This window comes from Microtus pennsylvanicus, chromosome 3 (genome assembly GCF_037038515.1).
Source record: "Microtus pennsylvanicus isolate mMicPen1 chromosome 3, mMicPen1.hap1, whole genome shotgun sequence".
NCBI lineage: Eukaryota > Metazoa > Chordata > Mammalia > Rodentia > Cricetidae > Microtus > Microtus pennsylvanicus.
This window is the reverse complement of record NC_134581.1, coordinates 110,849,185-110,870,380: the sequence shown is the minus strand read 5'-3', so window position 1 is coordinate 110,870,380 and position 21,196 is coordinate 110,849,185. Positions and strand designations below refer to the sequence as shown.

Sequence of the window (21,196 nt, the reverse complement as noted above, 5' to 3'; positions counted from 1 at the left end):
TCAAGAAAACTCAGTTTATTGACATGAGTGAACTTTCGTTTTATCAATAAATTCCAGCAAGTTGAAAAGTATTCTCTCTAACATCAATTTAGTATTGTTATAGTCTATAAGAAACAGGAAAACAGCAGGGTAGGGTGGCACATGCCCTTAACCCAGCACTTGGAAGGCAGAGGCAGGCAGATCTCTGTGAGTTTGAAGCCAGTCTGGTCTACAGAGTGCATTCTAGGACAGGCTCCAAAGTTACACAGTGAAATCCTGTCTCAAAAAACAAAAGAGAGAGAGAGAGAGAGAGAGAGAGAGAGAGAGAGAGAGAAAGAGAGAGAGAGAGAGGAAAACAAGTGTGTTTTTTGATTGCTGTGAAGAGACACCATGACCACGGCAACTCTTACAAAGAAAACCTTTCATTGAGCTGGCTCACTTACAGTTTCAGATGTCATGGCAGGGAGCATGGCGGCATGCAGGCAGGCATGGTGCAGGAGCTGAGAGTGCTATATCTTACAGGCAACAGGAAGTCCATTAATAAACTGGGCAGCATCCTGAGTATATAAAACATCAAAACCCACAGTGACACACTTCCTCCAATAAGGCTATACCCACTCCAACAAAGCCACACCTCCTAATAGCACCACTCCCTATGAGATTATTGAGTTATGGGGGACAATTACATTCAAACTAACACAACAAGATAATACAAAAGAAAGCTGTGGTTGCTGGTTTTATGTCAACTTGACACAAGCTAGAGTCATCTGAGAGGAAGGACCTCAATTGAGGAAATCCATCCATAAGAGCCAGCTATAAGGCATTCTCTCAATTAGTTATTTCAGGATGTTTGATCAAAGTGATAGTAACCCTAAGACAAAAGCCAGTTAAATAACATGTTCCATTAGATCTCAGAGGAATGCCACCACCAGAGAGCCACACCACCTTTCTAGGTGGCCTGCAAAGCACCAAGCCCTGGGTTCAAACCCAGCACCACAGAACCTGGTCATGGTAGCATGTGCTCATATTCCCAGGCCCGGGAGGTGATACAGAAGCAAACCAATCAGAAGTTCACAATCATCCTCAGCTATACTGCAAGGTGAGGACTAGCGTGGACTATGTAAGAGCCTTTCTCCCAGCTGGCAACCAGCCTACTTAGCACACTGTGCTTCTCAGTCAGAAGCGTGGCATATGATGCTCCTGAGCATGCCCGAAGTCAGACCCTGAAGACTGAAGTAGCCTGCGTAGCTGGCCAGTGTGCACTCTCTGTGCCTCTTTTAATGTACTTCTTCCGCATAGAGACCTTGGTGGTGTGAGCGCTCTCTGTCCAATGGGGGTAATGCTAATCATTCGCAGTGACATGTTTCGACTATAGAGATAGTTGTTCAGAAGGGAGCCATCTTAGGGTTGGCAAGAGACTTGACTCTAGAGGGGCTCTCAGGTGTCCAGGGAGATGTCCCCAGCTAGTTCCTTGAGCAACTGAGGAAAGGGAACCTGAAATGACCCTATCCTATAGCCATACTGATGAATATCTTGCATATCACCTTAGAACCTTCATCTGGCGATGGATCCAGACAGAGACAGAGACCCAAATTGGAGCACCGGACTGAGCTCTTAAGATCCAAATGAGGAGCAGAAGGGGGGAGAACATGAGCAAGGAAGTCAGGACGCGAGGGGTGCACCCACCCACTGTGACAGTGGAACTGATCTATTGGGAGCTCACCAAGGCCAGCTGGACTGGGACTGAATAAGCATGGGATGAAACCGGACTCTCTGAACGTCGCAGACAATGAAGGCTGATGAGAAGCCAAGGACAATGGCACTAGGTTTCGATCCTAATACATGAACTGGCTTTGTGGGAGCCTAGCCTGTTTGGATGCTCACCTTCCTGGACCTGGATAGAAGTGGGAAGACCTTGGACGACCCGCAGGGCAGGGAATCTGGACTGCTCTTCAGTCTGGAGAGGGAGGGAGAATGGAGTGGGGGAAGGGGGCCATGTGTGGGAGGAGGGGGAGGGAAATGGGAAACGGGGAGGAGGCTGAAATTTGTTTCAACAACTAAAATAAAAATAAACAACAACAACAACAAAAAAAGAGATAGTTGTTCAGGCACAATAAAGCTCTTCCTGAAACCTTCTCCGGAGAGGTTCATCTCTGCGCCCTTTATCGACCCACCCATGCGGCATTGCTGTATTGTTGGGGGATGAGGGATAACAAGCTCACCGAGATCTCGGCCTTTAAAGATAAGTGCTTGTTAATAAGAAAATGGCACAGCCATACACTTTTTCTAACCCAAAGCCTTGATTTTAGCGACTTTCTAAGAGTAAGCTGACTCCAAAAGCCCCATACCATTTACAGAGCTCTGCTGAGGCTCTTGGGCAGAGCCCTCTCTTGGTTTGGGTTTTTGATGCTGTTTGGAGAGAGTCCCTGGATGGTTATTCCTTGCTATACTACTCTGGCTGGCCTTGAACTTACATCAACCTCTGTGACAACCTTCTGAACACTGGGACCCTAGGCAGGTGCCAAAGACTGTATGAATTCTCTCTCTCTCTCTCTCTCTCTCTCTCTCTCTCTCTCTCTCTCTCTCTCTCTCTCTCTCTCTCTCTCTTCATTTGTTAATTTATATTTTTAAATTGTTTTTATTGAGCTATACATTTTTCTCCACTCCCCTCCCCTTCTACCTGCTCCCATGATCCCCATGCTCCCAATTTACTCAGGAGATCATGTCTTTTTCTACTTCCTGCGTGGATTAGATTCATGTATGTCTCTCTTAGTGTCCTCATTGTTGTGTAGGTTCTCTAGGATTGTGAATTGTAGGCTGCTTTTTCTTTGATTTATGTCTAAAAGCCACTTATGAGTGAGTATATATGATATATGTCTTTCTGGGTCTGGGTTACTCACTCAATATGATGTTATCAAGAACTATCTATTTGCCTACAAATTTTAAGATGTCATTATTTTGTTCCACTGTGTAGTACTCCATTGTATAAATGTACCACATTTTCTTTATCCATTCTTCAGTCAAGGAGCGTTTAGGTTGTTTGGCTATGCCAAATAATGCTGCTATGAACATAGTTGAGCCCATGTCCTTGTGGCACAATTGAGTATCCTTTGGGAATATACCCAAAGTGATATTACTGGATCTTGAGGAAGGTTGTTCCCTAATTTTCTGGGAAATCACCATATTAATATCCAAAGGGGCTGTACCAGCTTGCACTCCCACCAGTAATGCAGAAGTGTTCTCTTTTACCCACAACCTCTCCAGCATAAGTCGCCATCAGTGTTTTTGATCTTGGAATCTCAGAGTTGTTTTGATTTGCTTTTCTCTGATGACTAAGGATGTTGAACATTTCCTTAAGTGTCTTTCAGTCATTTTAGATTCCTTTGTTGAGAGTTCTCTGTTTAGGTCTGTACCCCATTTTTTGTTGGACTATTTGTTCTTTTGAGGATCAGTTTCTTGAGTTCTTTATATATTTGGAGATCAGCCCTCTGTCCAATTTGAGGTTGGTGAAGCTTTTTTCCCCATTCTGTAGGCTATCGTTTTGTCTTGCTGACCGTGTCCTTTGCTTTACAGAAGCTTCTCAGTTTCAGGAGGTTCAATTTATTAATTGTTTCTCTCAGTGTCTGCGCTACTGGGGTTATATTTAGGAAGTGGTCTCCAGTGCCAGTGCATTCAAGTGTACTTCCTGCTTTCTCTTCTATGAGGTTCAGTGTGGCTGGCTTTATGTTGAAGTCTTTGATCCATTTGGACTTGAGTTTTGTGCATGGTGATAGATATGGGTCTATTTTCATTCTCCTACATGTTGATATCCAGTTATGCCAGCACCATTTGTTAAATATGCTTTCCTTTTCCATTTCATATTCTTTGCTTTTTTGTCAAAAATCAGGTGTTCGTAGGTGTGTGGATTGATACCTGGGTCTTTGATTCAGTTCCATTTGGCCCTCCTGTCTGTTTTTATGCCCGATATCAAGCTGTTTTCAGTACTGTAGCTCTGTAGTAAAGTTTGAAGTCAGAGATTGTGATGCTTCCAGAAGTTTCTTTATTGTGGAGGATTGTTTTGGTTATTCTGGGTTTATTGCTTTTCCATTTGAAGTTGAGTACCATTTCAAGGTCTGTGAAGACTTGTGCTGGGATTTTGATGGACATTGCAGTGAATCTGTAGATTGCTTTTGGTAAGATTGCTATTTTTACTATGCTAATTATACCTACCCAAGAGCATGGGAGATCTTTCCATTTTCTGGTGTCTTCTTCAATTTCTTTCTTCAAAGATTTCAAGTTCTTGTTATACAGGTCTTCCACTTGTTTCGTTGGAGTTACTCCAATATTTTATGCTATTTGTGGCTATTGTTAAGGGTAATGTTTTTCTGATTTTTCTCAGTTTCTTTATTATTTATATTTAGGAGGGCTACTGATTTTTTTTTAGTTAATCTTGTATCCTGCCTACATTACTGAAGGTATTTATCAGCTTATTTGGTCTTGATTTAATTTTGGTAAGTGATATAAGAGTTCCCTGGTAGAATTTTTGGGGTCATGTATGTATACTATAATAGCATCTACAAATAGTGAAACTTTGACTTATTCCTTTCCAATTTAATCTCCTTTTGTTGTCTTATTGCTCTAGCTAGAACTTCAAGAACTATGTTGAATAGATATGGAGAGGGTACACAGTCTTGTCTTGGTCTTGATTTTAGTGGAATCATTTTGAGTTTCTCTCCATTTAATTTGATGTTGGCTGTTGGCTTGCTGTATATTGCTTTTATTAGCTTTAGGTATGTTCCTTGTATCCCTGATCTCTCCATGACCTTTATCATGAAGGGGTGTTAGATATTGTTGAATGCTTTTTCAGCATCTAATGAGATGATCATGTAATTTTTTTCTTTCAGCTTATTTATATGGTGGATTATATTGACAGATTTTCAATTGTTGAACCATTCCTGCATTTCTGAGATGAAGCCGACTTGATCATGGTGGAAGTTTTTTTTCAATGTGTTCTTTGATTCAATTTGCCAGTATTTTATTATTTTTGCATCAATGTGCATGAGTGAGATTGATCTGTAACTCTCTTAGTAATGTCTTTGTGTGGTTTTGTTTTCAGGGTAACTGTAGCCTCATAAAATAGTTTGGCAATGTTCTTTCTGTTTCTATATGTGGAACAATTTGAGGAGTATTGGTATTAGTTCTTCTTTGAAAATCTTGTAGAATTCTACACTGAAACCATCTGATCCAGGGCTTTTTGGTTGGGATACTATAAAAAACTGTTTCTATTTCTGTTATATTTCTATTCTGTTATATAAAATATTATATATATTTAAAAATATGCTTATTTGGTCTTGATTTAATTTTGATAAGAGATATTATCCAGAAAATTGTCCAGTTCCTTTGTTTTTTTAATTTTGTGGAGTACAGGTTTTTGAAGTATGGCCTGCTGATTCTCTGGATTTCCTCCATGTCTGTTGTTATGCCCCCCTTTTCATTTCTGATTTGTTAATTTGGGTATTCTTCCTCTGCATTTTTATTAGTTTGGATAAAGATTTGACTATTTTGTTGATTTTTCTCAAAGAACCAACTCTTTGTCTCCTTGAATCTTTGTATTGTTTACTTTGTTTCTATTTTGCTGATTTCAGCTATCAATTTGATTATTCCTGCCATCTAGTCCTCCTGGGTGAGTTTGCTTCTTCTTGGTCTAGAGTTTTCAGGTGTTCTGTTAACTCTCTAGTATGGGATTTTTCAGGCTTCTTATATAAGCATTTAGTGCTCTGAAATTTCCTCTTAATGCTGCTTTCATTGTGTCCCATAAATTAGGGTATGTTGTGCGCTCATTTTCTTTGAATTTTAGGAAGTCTTTAATTTCTTCCTTTATTTCTTCCATGACTCATTGATGAGTCGGGTGAGCATTGCTTAATTTCCATGTGCTTGTGGGCTTTTTGGACTTAGTGTTGCTGCTGAATTCTAATTTTAAGCCATGGTGATCTGATAAAATACACGGGGTTATTCCAATGTTTTTGTATCTGTTGAGGTTTGCTTTGTTACCTAGTATGTGGTCAATTTTGAAGAGGTTCCATGAGGTCCTGAAAAGAACGTATATTCCTTTATGTTTGAATGGAATGTTCTATAGATGTCTCTTAAGTCCATTTGAGTCATAACATCTGTTAGCTCCCTTATTTCTCTGTTCATTTCTGTCTGACTGACATGTCCAGTAGTGAGAGGGGGATGTTAAAATCTCCCACTATTAGTGTGTAGGTTTTAATGTGTGATTTATGCTTTAGTAGTGTTTCTTTTACATATGAGAGTGTCCCTGTATTTGGGGCATAAACATTCAGTATTGAGATTTCCTCTTGATGGATTTTTCCTGTACCTAATACAAAATGTCTTTCTTTGTCTCTTTTGATTGATTTTAGTTTAAAGCAAATTTTGTTAGATATTAGAATAGCTACACAAGCTTGTTTCTTAGGTCTATTTGATTAGAAATTTTTTCCCAACCCTTTATTCTGAGGTGATGTCTGTCTTTGAGATTAAGATGTGTTTCTTGTATACAGCAGAGGGATGGATTCTGTTTTCCTATACAATCCGTTAGCCTGTGTCTTTTATAGATGTGTTGAGTCCATTTATATTAAGGAATATTAATGACCAGTGATTGCTAGTTCCTGTCATTTTAGTTTCTGTTGGTGGTTGATGTTATTATTGTATGTGTTTTTCCATTCTTTGGGATTTGCTGTCTTGAGATTATCTGTTGACCGTGTTTTTGTGGATGTAGCTAACTTCATTGGTTGGAGTTTTCCTTCTAGTACTTTGTGTATGGCTACGTTTGTGTCTAGGAATTGATTAAATCTGGCTCTGTCACGGAATATCTTATTTTGCCCATCTATGGTGATTGAAAGTTTTGCTGGGTATAGTAGTCTGGGCTGATATCTATGGTCTCTTAATGTCTGCATAATGCTTGACCAGTACCTTCTGACTTTCATTGTTTCCATTGAGAAGTCAGGTGTAATTCTGGTAGGTCTGTCTTTATATGTTAGTTGGCCTTTTTCCTTTGCAGCTCTTAATATTCTTTCCTTACTCTGTACATTTAGTGTTTGATTATTATGTGGTGAGGGGACTTTTTTGATCCAGTCTATTTGGTGTTCCGTGAGCTTCTTGTATCTTCATGTACATATCTTTCTTTAGGTTAGAAAAGTTTCCTTCTATGATTTCATTGAATATATTTTCTGTGTTTTTGAGTTGGACTCCTTCTCCTTCTATTCCTATTATTCTTTGGTTTGGTCTCTTCATGTTATCCTATATTTCCTGAATATTTTGTATTAAGATAATGTATCTTCAGGTTACCTGTCCAAGGTCAAGTCAGCGAAATACATTAGGATTCTAACACGCAACACTAACTAGATTCAGCAGGTTATTGACCCAAAAGGGAGAGTATGTGATTGGAGAGGATTAGGAGAGACTGGGAACATTGAAAGGGGGCTGGGGTTCCTGGCGAGTTGTAGTACATATGATCAAGATGCACAGTGTACGTGCGTGAAATTGTCCAAGAATAAGTAAAAGATACTCTTATTTTTGAATATTTTATCTGTAGAGGTATTTTTCTCCATATATATCTGTGCACATGTGTATAGTGCCCACAGAGGCCAGAAGAGGGCATTGGGTCCCCTGGAACTCGAGTTACAGATGCTTGTAAGCTACTTTGTGTGTGCTGAGGATAGATCCTAGGTCCTTTGGAAGAGAATCCAGTGCTCTTAGCCACTGAGCCATTTCTCCAGCCCAAGATATTCTGTTTTTAGAGTTTGCCAGGCAATAAGGGCAGATAATTTCTATTTTGGGAAAGAAGATATGTGTCCTATGATTCCGTATTCACAATCATTTAGAGGGTAGTTCTAGGGTTGACCTGGGGCCTTGTGTGACAAGCATGTGTAGGTTCTAGTACCTATAAGACTGAGCACACAGGAACATAGAGCAGAAAGGTAGGCAAAGAAAACCACTTAAATGTTGTAAGGAGGCCACTTGTTTGTTTCCTATCTGCCCAAACTCCAGAAATAACCACACAGAAACCATTAATGAAATCACTGTTTGGCCAATTACTTAAGTGTATTGCTAGCTAGCTCTTACATCTAGAATTAACCCATTTCCATTATTTAATATTTTACTGTTGTAATAGGAGCAGCGGGCTGTGTTCTGCCACCCGGCTAGCTTTACACCCGAAATAATTACATGGAAACTGTATTCTTTTAAACACTGTTTGGCCCATTAGTTTTAACCTCTTATTGGCTAGCTCTCACATATTGATCTAACCCATTTCTAATATTCTGTGTAGCACCACGAGCTGGATTACCAGGAAAGATCTTAACCTGCGTCTGTCTGGAGTGGGAGAATCATGGCGACTGCCCGACTTGGCTTCTTTCTCCCAGCATTCTGTTCTGTTTACTCCGCCTACCTAATTTTCTGTCCTATTAAAGGGCCAAGGCAGTCTCTTTATTTAACCAATGAAATTAACACAAAACAAAAGACTCTCCCCCATCATTTTACCATAAGGCTCATGGCAAGGTTTCAACGAGTCTGTCTCTGGCGGCAGCTCCATGGCTTCTCTTCTGACTCCATCTTCTTTCTCCCAGAATTCAGTTTAGTTCTCCCCACCTACCTCTGTTCTACCAAGCCACTGACGGAAACGGATTCTTTATTAACCAATGGTGTTCACAGCATATAGATAAAATCCCACATCACCTAAATGCTAACCCTGATGAGGAAAAACAAAGCATTTTTTACATTTTAATTTTGCATATTTCTATATCATACTTAAAATTTTAACACTCATTTAATAGTTTTTGGAATGAAAAAATTAAAGTAGCTATAAATGTTTACAGGGTGCAGAAGATGGCAGAGGTCTTCAGGAACTGCACACATGAAAGATCTCTGAGTGTCCCTTAGGACATCAGGCTCACAGGATTATACACACGTGTCCACACCAGTTACACAGAACTCTCAGAACCCTGGTGCCAGTTATTTTCATGTTACAGATGAGGTAAGAAAGGAACTGAGGGGGTGGGGTGGTTAGCTCATTAAAATGATTGAGAAGCCAGGAGTAGGGCTTTCAGAAACAAGTTACCTGATCATGGTTCTGAACAGGGCTCACAAATTCAGACACAACTTCCAGAAATTAATGAGAAAGCAGAGAGGAAGTCAATCAACATCTGGTAAGGGCGGGGGAATCAGTTTACCTTAGAGGTGTGGTCCGTGAGAGTTGCCCGTGCTCCACCGAATGCATATATGGGCAGCATTAATTGGACTCAGTGGGTTATTTTAAAAAATGAAGAAGTTAGGAGGAAAACATGAGGGGAATTTAGGAGGAGTTGGAGGGTAGAGAATGGATATGATTGAGAGACCTTGTGCATATGTATAAAATTCTCAAAGAATAAACATATAATACTAAATTTTCAAAAGGTAAAAAGATTCTGGGTATGCATACTTTTAATCCCAGCTCAGAAGGCAGAGGCAGAAGGGTCTCTGTGAGTCTGAGGCTACCAGGTCTGCAGAGTGAGTTCCAGGACAGCCAAGCTACACAGTAACAGTCTGTCTCCTGGGGAAAACCTGAAAAGATCATTGGGGTAAGATTTGGCTTGGTGGTCGAACAACAACATGGCGGTATGAGGCTCAGACTTCCATCCCTAATACTGCATAAGGAAAAGAAAAAACACAAAACCTTGTGCCAAAGTCCCATTAACATTTAATCTTTCAATATTTTAAAACATTTGGATTCCTGAGTTAACATTCTAACTAGTTTTTTAATATCCTAACTGCTCTCTTAGTGAGCACTGCAAAGCCACATGTAGCTACCATTGGATCTTCACAGAGTTTGACTAGGAATCCTACCACATCCTTCAAGACCTAGACCAGTTTCCATGGATCCCATTAGGCCTCCTGTCAACAGGACACTGGGCCCCTTCCACACTCTTAGTCTCCTAAACAAAATTTTTGTTTTGTTTTGTTTTGTTTAGACAGGACCTCATGAAGCCCAGACTGGCCTCAGACTTTCTAAGTAGCTCACACTGGTCTTGATCTACTGATCCCTCTATCTCGGCCTTCCATGTGCTAAGGAATATAGGTATACGATATCACAGAAAACACTATAGTTAAAACCATGTCAAAACAGACACTGGTCTGGGGATGTATACAACACCCACCTGAAAATGCACACAAAAGGGAATTGAAGCCAGGAATGGCTCCAGCACTTGGGATGGAGGTGGGAGGATTTCCTCAGCTATGTAGGCAGTTCTGAGACCTACCGCAGAAGGCTGAATAAAGAATGAATGAATGAATGAGTACAGAGGGGCTCAGCTGTGAAGGGAAGGTGTCGGGAGTCCAAGTGTGTGTGAGTGCATGTCTCCTGAGGGGCAGCTGTTCCTTCCACTTCCTTATTCTGTGCTCAGGTGTGTCCCACTTATTTTTCACTGTGGGCACTATGCTTATTCAGTTGTGAAGCACGGCTTCCTCTCTAACGAAGGAGGCCCTCTCACAGGAGATCCTGAGTCTGGCCCCATGTAGAACCCTGCTTCTTTATCCTTAAAGATGCTCCTGGCGACTGACTGTAGCCCGGAAAGGATGTGACGATCCCAGCCCATGCTGTCTACATGGAATACTGCTGGCTCTCACACTGGACGTGGGCAACATGGTGGTGTTATAGCCCAGATGTGTTTGGGAAACAAATGCTTGTACAGTGTCTTTCTGCCCACTTTCTTCCTCAAATGTTCAGTCCCCCTTCGTCCATGGTATTTGAGAATATTTCAGTACCCAACTAAGCCTGTTCATATTTATTGTTTTTAAATATTTTGGAAATTATATTTTGACATTTTAGTCAATTTTAAGTTTAATTCAATGGAATTAATTATAGTCACAAAGTGTTTGACCATCATCAATAGCTCTATTCCCAAAAACTTTCATGGCTCTTAACCTGTTATGGTTTAACACCCCAAGCTCTTGAAACATTGTCCTGTACAGTCTAAAAGGATCTACCATAGCTAAACACCCAGCTGATTATGTAGCAAGCAAAAGCAAAAAACAAATAGCAGGTAGCAGATAGAAGTGACAGAGAGAGAGCAAAACCTCATTACATCAGGTGCTTAGCACAAGCAGAGGCTAGGGTAGCCTTACAAAGAGAGAGAACACAAGCAGAGGCTGGGGTAGCCTTACACAGAGAGAGAACACAAGCAGAGGCTGGGGTAGCCTTACACAGAGAGAACACAGGAATTATTGGGCGACATGATAATTATGTTCTTAACAACCAAACCAATTCCCATAACAATCATGTCATTTCACATCCACATCAGCAATGTGTGTAAACAAGTCTTTTTTATATTTGTTTTTTTAACAGTTGTTTTCTTGAGACAGGGCCTCATGTTGTTAAACCTGCCAGTCAAGAATAAGAACACTACCACAATTTAAAGCAAGCTTTAATTAAATATTTGCCAGGTTAATGTATTCTGGTCAGATTCCCAGGGAAATGACCCTGAGTTGCAGGCTTGCAGAGGCTTAAAAAGACAAAACCCACAGTTCACCGTATTTCCTGTCCAACCAGCAGCAAGCATGCATCCTGACTTATTCCCTGCCTACACACCTCCTGCTCCCTGTGATCAAGTACAGCAGGTGTACCTGGGTCAAACAAAGTCATTTAGGGAAATAAAAACGTCTGGCTTGTTATCTCCCATAAACAGTAGCCTCCAGCATTTCAGGGACTGTCTGTCCTTGGACAAGGAGCTTGTGGAACAGAGGCAATTTTGTTTCATGGATCTCTAAGATGTAGTAATTAAAATTTAAAATGTGACTTTGTCTCTCTTTTAGCTAGGCTGGATTTAAACTTCTGATTCTCCTGCCCTGAAGGCGTAAGTCACAAACAATGCCACACCAATGTGGGATTATGATTAATAGGGTGATATTTATTTAAGGGGGAAAAACTTACAGATCACTGTCCCAGGCAACAGCCCTCTACGCGACCAGGAGTCTAGACGCCGGCGGAGCAGGAAGTGAAGAGAGAGAGGAGAGGGAAGTGGCCGCTTTTTTAAAGGGAGAGAGACCACGCCCCAAGGGGCTGGTATCTCAGCAGTGATAGGCTGGAGGAGTGGGAGGACCTCCCGCAACACCTCCCCCTTCTGTTTAAATAAGAGAGTTCTAAACCTACTATGAAATTATATACAATAAGTATAAATATCCTATTCTAACTAGCTTAGGTCTTGTATAATAAATAACTTGGCCAAGTCATGAGAGAAAGTAACTACATTTATATAGTCTTCAACCCCATCAAAGATCTGAGAAGGGAAATAATGTTACCTGGGTAATTAGGAAGTTCAGTAAAACAACTTCCAAAACATGCAACAAATCACAGAGACAACTAGCTACCTAGGCAATCACCCAAAGTCACATTAGCAGCGTTGAAGCAACCAACTTTGGCTAAGGCCTAACATAACTGACACACCATTTTCAAAGGCAAGCAACTTTTCAAAACTATCTTACCCTGTCTTGGCAGGATAAGACAGCCCTGTTTTATCCATTGATGCACGCTCTGTATCTTTGTCAGTGGTTGAGGTATGGGCATTTCTTTGCCCCAAGGCCAGTTCTGCCAAAAGGAAAGGCTCCAGGTGGAGTGTCTTTGGTGCTCAACATTCTCTTGGGAATAGAGTGGTGTTGCCAGGAGCAATTGTGTCTCACTACCACAAAACTCTGAGTTAGATTAAAGGCCATTTTCTACAGCTCTTTGAAGAAGTTGAAGATTATCTGTCTATACTGAGTATAATCTCTATATATCTAAAGAACCTGATTAGTCTAATTATAAATGACAAACTTAGATGACTATTAGTCTATATAATTCTCAATATCTATCTAACTTAAAGACTAAGACAATAAACGACTGTGAAACAAATGAGGACAATGACCTCCAAATATAAACAATGTACAAATATACATTGCAGTAGGTAAATATATATCAATACACAAACATTATATAAGTATCTTAATCAGAGGTAGAAATGTACACTGCAATATGGTAAATATATACAATATATATATATCAATACAATATATGTCAATACATAAAAAATGTTTTAAACAGAGGTAGAAACATGAATGCATACAATAGTCAATACAATTTAACTTTGTATCAATATACAAGAATCTATATCAATATATTTGTCTAACAACAGTAACTCACAATTACAAATCTATTATCCCATCATCCCTCTTTTTTTTTTTTTTTTTTTCAAAATGATCCCTGAGCTTATAAAATTCCTCCCCCAACCCTCAATCGTATACTAATTATAATCAACCCCTAAATGATGTCCCTAAACCCAAGGGCAAACTTTACTGGGAGAGGGGATGTCGTCCTCTAAAATTACTTCCAGCTGTCATAGGGGCGACGTTCTTTCTGGGGGATCCTGTGAAAGTAAAATGATGGTTAAATTTCAAGATCAATGTCTTTTAAAATTGCCAATAGTCTCTGAGTATTTTGTGCAGGTCTGGCCAAAATGTTGTATAAGATGTGCACCATTTCAGCTAACCAAGTTGGAACTGTCTTGTGCAGCTGGTATCCAAAGCAGGTCTTGTTGTAGCGCTATCAGTATCATGACGTCATATCAACCAGGTGGAGTTGTTGTTATGGGGCCCCATCTTCTTCCTGGAAACTTCAAATGTCACTTCAGGAAAAACTCATTGTTCATTATGAAAAACTTAAGCATTAATCATATAGACATATATATATATATATGTATTCAATGAAAGACATGATAGATATATTCAATGAAAAGTATGATAGATATGAAGAAAAGCAAAGATGTTTTCTAAACTCATATTTCTTTCTGTCCCATATCATGGCTCTTGACATGAGACAGAAACTCCAGAAACTCTGGGTTTTTCTCTTACTAACAGGCTTGGAATTGGAGAAGGACTGAGCCAGAGTCCAACTTCAAAACCAGCTTTATAAATTTAGAAATATGGTTTAATATTACTTACACAACCCTTTCAGTTTTCTTGATATTTCCTATTGGGCAGGTATTTTTCCATCTGTCAGTATCCAAATATCCAGGGTCCCTTGAATTTTTCAAAGATGAGTGTTTTCCTGTGGAGATAAGAACAGAACCCTGCCCCCATTCTATATGTTTTTCTTACCACCTGTATGAATATCATCATTGTGGATGAGTTGTCATTTCTCCTTTCCAAGAGGTTTCTCCTCTTCAAATCGAAACTTTATTAATTTTGATGGTATCCACAATTTTTCTTCTCCTGTGGAAATAAGAGCAAAACCCCTTCCCCAACGTAGCACATCTCCTGGCTTCCACTGAGAGGTCAGCACATCTTTGAAATAAATTGGTTGATTTAGTTCAGCAGACTTTTCCATTATCCAATGTCTTTCTGCTGCTGTCGTTCCTTTCTCATTAGCGTTGAGAAAATTCAAGGTTAATAAAGCATTATGTAATCTATTTCTGGGGGTATTTTCAGTCCCTTTCTGTTTGTTCAGCATATCCTTTATAGTACGATTTGATCTTTCTATAACTGCCTGACCTGTAGGATTGTTTGGTATACCTGTAATGTGTTTTATATTATAATAATCAAAAAAGCATTTCATTTTCTTAGATACATATGCTGGACCATTATCTGTCTTTATTTGTGCAGGTATACCCATGATGGCCATAACTTCCAATAAATGTGTGATTACTGAATCAGCCTTTTCTGAGCTCAGGGCAGTAGCCCATTGAAAACCTGAATACGTGTCTATGGTGTGGTGTACATATTTTAATTTACCAAATTCCATAAAGTGGAACACATCCATCTGCCAGATTTCATTTCTCTTAGTGCCCTTTGGGTTACTCCCTGCAGGCAACGGTGTTTGATTATAGAAAGAACAAGTAGGACATCTCTTTATAATGTCCTTAGCTTGTTGCCAAGTAATGGAAAATTCTTTCTTTAGGCCTTTACTATTGACATGATGCTTCTTATGAAATTCTGAGGCCTGCAACACACTTCCAATCAATAATTGATCAATCTCAGCATTGCCTTGGGCTAGAGGACCAGGCAGACCTGTATGGGATCGGATGTGTGTTATGTACATCGGACAAAGCCTGTTCCTGATTATGTCTTGTACCTGGATAAACAATGAAGTCAACTCTGTGTCATCTGGTATAAATTCAGCTGTCTCAATATGCAAGATAACTCTTTCTGCATATTGTGAATCTGTAACTATATTAAGAGGTTCTTTAAAATCCCTTAGCACCATAAGAATGGCATATAATTCTGCCTTCTGGACAGAATTATAAGGGCTTTGTTCCACCTTACTCAATTCATCTGATTTGTAACCTGCTTTCCCTGATTTATTTGCATCAGTATAGAAAGTACGGGCTCCAGTTATTGGAGCATCACGTACAATTCTAGGAAGAATCCAAGAAGTTCTTTTTATGAGGTTAAGTCTACCACTTTTGGGATAGTTGCTATTAATTTCTCCCAAAAAATTAGCACAAGCTCTTTGCCACGGTTCATTGTCTTCCCATAACTTTTTTATTTCTTCAGTAGTAAAAGGCACTATAATTTCTGCTGGGTCTATACCTGCTAGTTGACGAAGTCTCAGCTTACCTTTTATAATTAATTCAGAGACTTTTTCCACATAAGTTTTTAATTTTTTACTTGGTTTATTAGGTATAAATATCCACTCTAAAATAATATCTTCCCTCTGCATTAGAATCCCTGTAGGAGAAATTCTGGAAGGCAATATGACTAGGATGCAGCTAAGATTTGGGTTCACCCTATCCACATGTGCCTCCTGTAATTTTTCCTCAATCATTGTCAGTTCCTTTTCTGCTTCAGCTGTCAGTTCTCTTGGACTATTCAAATCTTTATCACCATCTAAGGTTTTGTTTAAATGAACTATTAGATCAGGTGTTATCCCAACAGCTGGTCGTAGACTGGAAATGTCTCCTAACAATCTTTGGAAGTCATTAAGAGTCTTTAAGCGGTCTCTCCTAATTTGTGCCTTTTGCGTTTTAATTTTCTCTAACCCTATTCTGTAACCTAGGTAATTAATAGAATTTCCTCTTTGAATCTTTTCAGGGGCAATTTGTAATCCCCACCTAGGCAAGACTTTCTTTACTTCTTCAAACATCCTTTCTAAAGTATCTTTATTTGAATCAGATAACAAGATGTCATCCATGTAATGATAAATGATGGACTTGGGGAATTGTTTACGAATTATTTCCAATGGCTTACTTACAAAATATTGGCACAGTGTAGGACTATTGAGCATACCCTGTGGGAGGACAGTCCACTGATATCTCTTATTAGGCTGAGAATTATTATAAGTAGGCACTGTGAAGGCAAATTTTTCTCTATCCTTTTCTTGTAACGGTATAGTGAAAAAACAATCTTTCAAATCAATAACTATAAGAGGCCATCCTTTTGGTAACAGAGAAGGCAAAGGAATTCCAGACTGTAGTGGGCCCATAGGTTGAATTACTTTGTTGACAGCTCTTAGATCTGTCACCATTCTCCATTTACCAGATTTCTTTTTTACAACAAACACAGGAGAATTCCAAGGGCTGGTTGATTCTTCAATATGGTGAGCATCTAGTTGCTCTTGCACCAGCTGTTCCAATGCCTGTAGTTTATCTTCAGCTAGAGGCCACTGTTTGATCCATATTGGCTTCTCAGTTAGCCATTTTAAAGGTAGGGCTGTTGGTACCTCTAAAGGTTTGGTATTTGCTGTATGTTCTTGTACAGCCTGAATGGCTGGTGACCTTTTTCCATAATACCTCATCATATCCTTCCCCGAATTATGAATTCCTGGAAATACAGGAATGTTAATCTGGGTATTCCATTGCTGTAGCAGGTCACGGCCCCATAAATTTATGGCAATATTGGCTATATATGGCCTTAGTCTTCCTATTTGCCCTTCGGGCCCTATGCATTCAACCCATCTTGTGCTTTGTTTTACACGAGATAGGGTTCCAATTCCTAGGAACTGAACATCTACCTCTTGAAGAGGCCAATTCGGATGCCAAGATTCTGGGGTAATGATACTTACATCCGCACCTGTGTCTAATAAGCCTTCAATAAAAGTGCCATTTATACAGACTCTTAGCTTTGGTCTTTGATCATTAATAGAAGTCTGCCAAAATATACGTTTACTCTGTCCTACTGGGTTTTTTGACTCATCCTCCACACGTAATTCATCATTTAGACCAGTATTACTTTTTACAGCAGAAATTGGAGCTTTTAATTTTCTTGGTGAGGCACGTTCTCCACTGTGACTGGGAATGACTGGGCCACTGTTGGCTTGGGGGCCTGCGAGAGGCCCCCCATGGAGTTTCCCGATGATATCGGATTGCCCCGTCTATCTGTTGTTGACCTACATTCGTTGGACCAATGCCTGCCTTTACCACATCTCCTACATATACCTGAAGGCCGAGGTCTCCTATTTTTGTCATTCCCAGAAGAGATATTATTCCTAGAAATTCTTTGCCTGCAATCCCTTTGTAAATGTCCTAATTTACCACAATTAAAACACCTGGCAGTTTGATGTCTCCTCATTGCTTTGGAAATCACTTCTCCTACCCAAGATTCATCATTATAGCTAAACGTCTCAACATTCATCGTATGCTGAATCCATTCATCCATAGGTGCTGATCTAGACTTTAAAGGCCCAATTATCTTTTTGCATTCTATGTTTGCATTCTCAAAAGCTAGAGATTCAAGAAGTATTCGTCTAGATTCTGGGTCTGTTACCCCTATGTCCAGAGCCTTAATCAATCTTTGCAAAAAGTCAATAAAGGGTTCTCTCTGTCCCTGCCTAATTCTGGTATATGATTCAACCCTTTTTGCTGGATCTTGTATCCTATTCAAAGCATTTAAAGCTGCTTGGTGACATAGACACAGTACTTCATCATCATAAAGAGCTTGGACCTGTGGATCAGCATATTCTCCTGCACCAAGAATTTGATCTTGGGAAACCTCAATACCTTTTGCTCTTCCTTGCTGTTCCATATGTTTGGATTCTTCTCTGAAATAAATTCCAAACATCAAGGAAGGTCCCTTATCTAAAACTGCAGACACTAACTGATGGAAATCATGGGGGATAGCTCTAGCATTAGAAGCCCAAGTCTTTATCATTTCCTTTACATATGCATTGTGCAAGCCAAAATTAACAACAGCTTGCTTAATTTCTTTCAGATCATTCATTGCTATTGGTGTCCATCTAGCTTCTCTGACTCCCTTTGAGCCTTTAGAAGTTGACGCTTTGTCAGAATCAAGTATAGGGTATGTCGCTAGAACCCTGGGTAAGCCAGTTCTAATAGCTGGTGGAGGCATTGTATCCTGTCCTTGTGCCTCCTTACTCTGTTCACCAGCTGCAATAATTTCTCCAATCTTTTCAAATCTTTTTATCATTGTCTCTCTTAAATCCTGAATCTCTTGACCTGTATATATTTCCAGTGATTTCACTGAGGTATCAATTTTTTGGTCCCCATTCTGCACCTGTGATTCCAAAGCTTTAATTTTTTCCTTCAAAGATAACATGTCCTCCTTAAACTTTTCTTGTATATCATGTAGATTCCCATCTTGGAGGTACATTCTGTCTGTTACCTTATCAAAACTTTGTGATAAACTCTGAAGGTCAAATTCAATAGCCTGAACCCTTTCAGGTAACTTTCTAATACCCTTGGATATGGAATCAATTTTGTCTGTCATAGTATCCACTTGTTCAGATAACCTCTGATTTTCAATAATTTTAATCCTGTCAATTAGTTGTTCATTATTAGTTCGTAAAGATTCTATCATTCTTAGGAGTGCCATATTCTTCCTTAATGATAGAATATGGAAAAGAAAACTGAAGCCTAGTAACAAGCAAATTAAGGTAATCCCATAATCATATAGACCTTGTATGATGTAATTCATTGTATTAGTAAATACAAAATTACTAATCCATTGTATTAGTGAAAACAAAGCAGTAAAATTTGCGTTAGAAACGAAAATTGCCATATTACCTATTGTCCAGCAGGTGGCGCTGTTGCAGAATCGCGATGAAAACATGGTCCTGTTTCAGTGCCTTAGTAGATGTTAAAAACTGGAAAACGCAAGTTTCTCAACAAAGTAAATGTAATTAAATCAATTCCAGAGATGGAACCAGAAACTCAGAATCCAGGGGCAGAGAAGAGCAATCTGGAAGCCGCTTATGTCTCCACGTGACAGAGTCACCCTGAGGGGTTGCAGCTTTCAGCAACCGCTTGCTCTGGTTCGCGCCACTTAAGAGTTGTGCTTGCGAGGGAGATTTAAAAACGACTCAGAAAAGAGCAAACCATGCGGGCAGAGACTACGCGGGCCTGTGGAGTTTAAATCCACGTGAAGAGGCCAAGGCCGCTGCTGCAAGTCACAGGCAGTGGCTGAGGAAGGGACGGCTCCCGCCAAGCCGAACTAGCGCCCGCCAAGCTTAACTCGCGGCCGCCAAGCTGAACTTCCGGCCGCCAAGCCGAACTCGCGGCTGCGAGCCGGGAGAGGTTCTAAAACCAAACGTTGGGTGCCAAATTGAAGGCGTAAGTCACAAACAATGCCACACCAATGTGGGATTATGATTAATAGGGTGATATTTATTTAAGGGGGAAAAACTTACAGATCACTGTCCCAGGCAACAGCCCTCTACGCGACCAGGAGTCTAGACGCCGGCGGAGCAGGAAGTGAAGAGAGAGAGGAGAGGGAAGTGGCCGCTTTTTTAAAGGGAGAGAGACCACGCCCCAAGGGGCTGGTATCTCAGCAGTGATAGGCTGGAGGAGTGGGAGGACCTCCCGCAACACTGCCCTACCCCCAAGTGCTGAGATTATAGGCATGAGTCACCACACCCAGCTATTCCTCATTTTTTAAAATAAATAAACCAAGAGGGAATCTAGTTAGATAGTTTGACCTTATCCTCAGATGGTTCAGGATGCAGCAGATAGCAGATACCAAGCACCTTTGTCAAATGGCTAACTGTGGTGCCTATTAGCATACTAAAGAGAGAGAGAGAGAGAAGAGAGAGAGAGAGAGAGAGAGAGAGAGAGAGAGAGAGAGAGAGAGAGAGAGAACACTAGCTACCAGGCTCACACAGTACCTATAGTTTTCCTCAGTTCTTCCCACCCACCCCCTACCCTAAACGTCTCCAGTCCAGGGGCTTCTCTTCCCTATATAAACTGCCAGTTACTCTTTCTGCTCCCTTGCTTGTTCTCAGCCCCCTCTCTCTTGGCCCTCTCCTTTCATTGCTCTTTCCTCTCCCACTCTCCTCTGTTCTGCTCTCTCCTCTTGGGGACTGGTTCAGTCTGGACTCTCCCAGATGCTTCTGACTGTACTCTCCCCCTTATCTACAATAAACCCTTCTTCTCAACCTGAGGGTACCCAAGGCCTCCTCGCTTCATTCACCTTGATGCTGGAGACAAGTCCTAGAAAAGAACACAGAGACGTCTAGCTCTTCTGCCTGTCTTGGGAAGATCCGCTGTGATGCTGTGCTTTGACTCCCTGTCTGTCTGGACATGAGAGCTTCAAGGGCAGGCTGCTTATGCTTCTGTCCTGTTTCTTCTTCCACGCTTCTTGTGGAGTCCTAGTTTGCTTTCTGTTGATGACAGAAAGTGACTTGGGAGGACAGTGTTACAGCCTGAAAGAAGAACCCAGAGAAGAACCCTGGGCAGGAACCTGGAGGCAGGAGCTGAAGCAGAGACTGCTTTCTTCTTGGTTATGAGCCTCTTCCTTAACAGCTGAGCCATCTCTCCATCCTCAGTCTACTTCCTTGTCCAGGCCAGGCCCACCTGCCTAGGTGCCACCCATAGTGGGTTAGGTCCTACCAGGCAGTCAATTGCTAATCAAGAAAATGCCCCTCCCCCCAGGATGTGGCTAGAGGTCAATTCAATGGAAACCTTGCTTCTGTTCTAGAGTCCTCTTCCTGGCGAATCTAGTTATTGTCAAGTTGACAAACAGGAGCAAGCACAGGCATTCCTAACTTGTCATAATCTGGGGACTAGGTCTCAGGTCTGCTTTGGTTTACAAGACACTTGATTGAGGGTCAGACAGACAGCTTAAGTGATTCAAAACACTAGCTGTGCAAGTCTGCCCTCCTGGGCTCCACCCCCAGAACCCACACACATTTGTAACCCTTGCACCTATGGTGAGGGGGGCAAAGTAATCTTCTGACCTTCACACCCGTGCATTCATATGTGTGCACATACACACACACACACACAAT

The 21,196-nt window shown here is 40.6% G+C and overlaps 1 protein-coding gene across 1 annotated transcript in view; it reads left to right on the top strand.

Moving 5' to 3' along the window:
* The first annotated feature begins 995 nt into the window (after window positions 1-995).
* Tmem123 (transmembrane protein 123) overlaps window positions 996-21,196 on the top strand; it is a 73,925-nt gene continuing 53,724 nt past the window's right edge. Inside the window, exon 1 of the mRNA XM_075967650.1 lies at window positions 996-1,078. Within this exon, the coding sequence (XP_075823765.1) occupies window positions 996-1,078 (83 nt within the window). The remainder of the gene's footprint in view (window positions 1,079-21,196) is intronic.